The sequence below is a fragment of the Drosophila obscura genome, unplaced genomic scaffold, assembly GCF_018151105.1.
Source record: "Drosophila obscura isolate BZ-5 IFL unplaced genomic scaffold, ASM1815110v1 contig_124, whole genome shotgun sequence".
Lineage (NCBI taxonomy): Eukaryota > Metazoa > Arthropoda > Insecta > Diptera > Drosophilidae > Drosophila > Drosophila obscura.
In genome coordinates, this window is record NW_024542707.1 from 2283 (window position 1) to 6647 (window position 4365).

At 37.0% G+C, this 4365-nt stretch overlaps 1 protein-coding gene across 2 annotated transcripts; it reads left to right on the forward strand.

Moving 5' to 3' along the window:
* Window positions 1-295: 295 nt before the first annotated feature.
* LOC111072365 lies at window positions 296-1466 on the forward strand. 2 transcript variants are annotated; one of them, XM_041595510.1, is made up of 8 exons: window positions 296-367; window positions 419-475; window positions 542-574; window positions 637-669; window positions 730-762; window positions 822-988; window positions 1068-1221; window positions 1279-1465. In XM_041595510.1, exons 1-8 carry the CDS (start codon window positions 322-324, stop codon window positions 1398-1400), a joined length of 645 nt encoding a protein of 214 aa, XP_041451444.1. In that variant the 5' UTR covers window positions 296-321; the 3' UTR covers window positions 1401-1465. The 2 variants fall into 2 exon arrangements, with proteins under 2 accessions (XP_041451444.1, XP_041451445.1); XM_041595511.1 differs by lacking the exon at window positions 637-669 and having other exon boundaries at window positions 1279-1466.
* The last annotated feature ends 2899 nt before the right edge of the window (window positions 1467-4365 follow it).

The following is a 4365-nucleotide window of genomic DNA, read 5'->3' on the forward strand; positions in this document are numbered from 1 at the left end:
TAGCAATAGAGGAAAGGTTTGAATTTGTAGATTTGCAAAATAAAGGTGTAGGTTTACCGTATGAGGGAAATATTTTAGTCATTCCATTGCTTCATCATTGTATTTAAATTTAAATATGTTGTCAGTACCTAAATAAAAACAGATTTATATTGGGGGTGTTTAGTCCGTAGGCGTGTTTTTTCAACACGAATCGGGCATGCCCTTTATCGTCGGCTTTAAAGGGTATCTTTAGAAGATTCACCTAATTACCATGGTCCGCAAACCAAAAAAAAAAAAAATATATATATATAAATCTGTTTATTTTAGCAAAAAAAATTAATAATGGCATCACCTAGAAAAATTAGCCGTTTCACCATGTCAAGCAATGGTAAGTATTTTTGTATTTTATATTAAACAAAATTAATACTATTTTTTTTAGAAAATGAGCAGTGTAAAACCTGCAAGCAAATTTTGGAAGAGGTCAAGAAGTCGACAGGTAAATACAAACTTTGTTTCCATATAAAATTGGAATAAATAACTCGAATTAATTATATACTTTCAGAAAATCAACAGCGGGAGAATGCTCTTTTTCATGGTAAGGCGAATAAGTATTAATATAACATTTTTTGTATTATCCAAATATTTATACACTTTCAGAAAATCTACAGCGGGAGAATGCTCTTTTTCGTGGTAAGACGATAAATGTGATATTATATTAATTAATAAATCGAAATAAATATGTACTTTCAGAAAATCTACAGCAGGAAAATGCCGTTGTTCGTGGTAAGACTAATAAAGATTAATATTTGTATCAGCAAAATTAATACCAAAATTCCTTTCAGATCAATTGAACGCATTGGCCAAAATTTTAGCTGACCAAACAGTTTTGCTTAAACAACTTTTAAAGGAGAAGGCCGAAATTAATTCTGTTCGGGACCAGTTCCCGATTGAAACGGAGGAGCAGCTGATAAAAATGGAGGAGAATTTAAAAATGAATAGAGACATTTATGTAAGTAAATTAAAACTCTAAATAATATGACCTATTCATTTTCTATCTAAACCTTCTTCTTGAATCCTTCTATTTACAGATTTCAACAATCAAATCCATTTTACAGCCGGCCGGATTTCTCGTCAACTTAAAATTTATTTTAAGTGACGAAATTGTACTGGCATATAATGTGGATGGAGTGCAAGGGAAGAAAGCCCTCAGGAGCCACTCGGAGTTTTATGGAGCTTTGCTAGGTAAAGTACACTAGTGTTTATTATATTTTAATTAAATTAAACATATAATTATTACAGAATGTATTCCGCCTGGAGACGAAGCACCAGAAATGCTGATGCGCAAAGCGATGCAGAGGGTGAAAAAAAGGGTGTTTAAGCAAAGGTGTACCAAACCAAAAAATGAGTTAGAATCTGTTTAGGCTAGGCTAGATTTTAATATATATTTTAAGTTTGAATTTTGCAAGAATTTTGAATTAAACATTCATATAACACAATTTTGTATTTAATTTATTTATTATAAAGCCAGAAAGCTGCTGGTCAACCAGCTACTGGTAATCGGAAGGGTAATCGATCGGGAACTAGTTGCTGACGATCTACTGGTAACTAGGCCGTACCCAGCGCCTAGGCAACCAGCTACTGGTATCGAAGGTAATCGATCGGGAACTAGTTGCTGACGATTGTAACTAGGCCGTACCCAGCGCCTAGGCAACCAGCTACTGGTAATCGAAGGGTAATCGATCGGGAACTAGTTGCTGACGATCTACTGGTAACTAGGTCGGAACTAGCTCATAAGCAACTAGCTACTGGTAATCGAAGGGTAATCGATCGGGAACCAGGGGTGGTTACGCCCTAGGACATGCATGTGTTAAATTCTCCGCTGAAATACATTGTCGGGGAAACGAAGCGGAACTAGGGACATGAGAATGGTAGCTAGTTCGGCACCGGTACCGAACTAGTTGCCTGGTACTAGAGGGCATTCATACGAATGCATATGTGTGTACTATGTGTAGAGATGGTCCTGATCGGCAGCAGGCTGTTGCCACCTTTCATATGAAATGTTCGCCATAAACGGCGGCGTTTTATTATGCATATTTGATAAATTATCATAAAAATAAGAAGCAAAATAAATCACGGGCACATAAAAGCCGGCCCCGCATGCACAAACATACATACATATATTGTGCGTAAATATTATGATATTTTATATATGTATATATATGGTTTCCTTTATGGCTGGCAGTTGTCATTAAATCAAAAGGCTGCACTCATTATGACATAAAACTGGCGACTGGCGACTGGGAAATGGAAAATGGTAAATGTAAAATCTCAAAATGCTCGTAAAAATTCAAAGCAGAGCGAAACGTTTGCTGTGATTTATGTAATACAGATTTAATAAGGCTGTAAAACGAATGCTGTCCTGCCTTTCATTCCGTCTGCCCTTCCATAATTCAGGGAAAGCAATCAGCGGCAAAGAGAGTTGGCTAAGCCGTTGATGGAGAGACTCACCCTGGGTCCAGCTGAGTAATCCGAAAATGTTGCTCAACAGCAGTAGACGGAGCCTTAAGGAATTGTCGTTGGTCATGCTGCTGTTGCTGGTACTGGTGCTCCTTAGTCTGTAGCTGTGGCAGGGGCTGTCGCTTCTAATAATCCCAGGAAGAATTTCACTTTTAGGGGATTTCACGGATGGCATTTCACTTTAGTTGCAGCACATTACTTTGCACATTTCTTGCACTTGCCTTTCGGCGCTCACCCACACACCCACACACACAATTCCGGACGCATACACTCTCCGGATTTCAAGGGGCACACCACACCACCGTGGGATAACCTTCACCGATGTTTGTTCGGGGTTTCTTTCTGTATTCGTTTATTTGTTTGTTTGTTTGTGCCTTTTGCTTTTGCTGGCTGAGTTTGCTGTGGAACTTTACACCGTAACCGTTGCTGTTTTTATCCCACTTGTCTTCTTTGTTATTTTTAGAATGCACACTCGTATACTCGTACTTTTCCGTGTCGGCACTTTAGCGCTGAATTTTACATTTACTCGTACATTTACAGTATTGCTGTTGTTAGCTGTGCCCATGCCCCATATATAGGCAACACTTTCGCACCCACCCAATCAATTTATGGAGGCTAAATGTAAATCGAAACTCAACTACTGCCATTAGGGGGTTCCGCCTAAGCCTCCGCCTCTGCCTCTGCCTATATTCAATTCATTTTGCCAAGTTTGTAATGGCGCAACTGTGATTCGCCCCCCCTCTGGGCTACGTGCCTCATTCAGTTGGTTCAACCCAACCAACAAGTGTTTCCCCCCCAGAACGTGCCTTATGTAACACTAGTCAACACGATTTTTCCTCAAGGAACAAAACGAACTTTTTCTTAAAGATTTGGGGCTTAGAAATGGTTTGATGATATTTTTTTTTTTTCTATGGCAGAACTTTTTTTTAAAAAATTTTTGAAAACTGGTATTTTTTTTAAAGTTTTTTCAGAGGTAACGCTTGTTTTTTTCACATAACTCTAGTATTTTACGTCTGGTTGTAAAGAACTTTGCTATTTCGAAAAGATAATTGACGCAGCTAGAAGTTGATGCCAAACACTTTGTGATTTCAGCTTACCGTCTGGGAAATATAAAGCATTGAAATGCAAAAATTATGATTTTTGTGGGGTATTTTTTACGAAATTTTGACTTTAAAAACTCAGGAAAAGTCGAAAAAAAATTATATCTTGTGTCCTCTATTTTTTTGTGTATAGGTGCGTTAATTTGGCGTTTAATTAGGAACGCGATCAGGTACCAAATGTACAACCCTTGCTCGTTTGCTTTGTTCCCAATTGGCAGTTGGGCCCGCCGCCTTCAAAAAGGTATTTTTTGTTCATTTTTCCATATTTTAGGTTTGGTTAACGAATTTTAGCTCCAAAGTCTCTCCATAGATTTTAATGAGCGATACCTTAAACGATGCCAAATTAACGCACCTATACACAAAAAAATAGAGGACACAAGATATAATTTTTTTTCGACTTTTCCTGAATTTTTAAAGTCAAAATTTCGTTAAAAATACCCACAAAAATCATCATTTTTGCATTTCAATGCTTTATATTTCCCACATGGTAGCTGAAATCACAAAGTATTTTGGTTCAACTTCTAGCTGTTTTAATTACCTTTTCAAAATAGCAAAGTTCTGTACAACCAGACGTAAGATATTAAAGTTATGTGAAAAAAACTATCGCTACCTCTGAAAAAAGCTTAAAAAAAAAATACCAGACTTGAAAAATTCTTCAAAAAAAGTTCTGCTGTAGAAAAAAAACCATAATCTTTTAAAAAATTTTAAAGCCCCATATCTATCAGAAAAAGTCGGTTTGGATCCTTGAGGAAAAAAAAGTTCGGTTTTG

What these genes read in the sequence shown, in the direction of transcription:
- LOC111072365 (XM_041595510.1), top strand. Translation starts at nt 322, where the DNA reads ATGGCATCACCTAGAAAAATTAGCCGTTTCACCATGTCAAGCAATG. An exon ending in GGAGAATGCTCTTTTTCATG is followed by an intron (nt 575 to 636) that starts GTAAGGCGAATA and finishes ATACACTTTCAG; the next exon opens with AAAATCTACAGCGGGAGAAT. An exon ending in GTTTTATGGAGCTTTGCTAG is followed by an intron (nt 1,222 to 1,278) that starts GTAAAGTACACT and finishes TAATTATTACAG; the next exon opens with AATGTATTCCGCCTGGAGAC.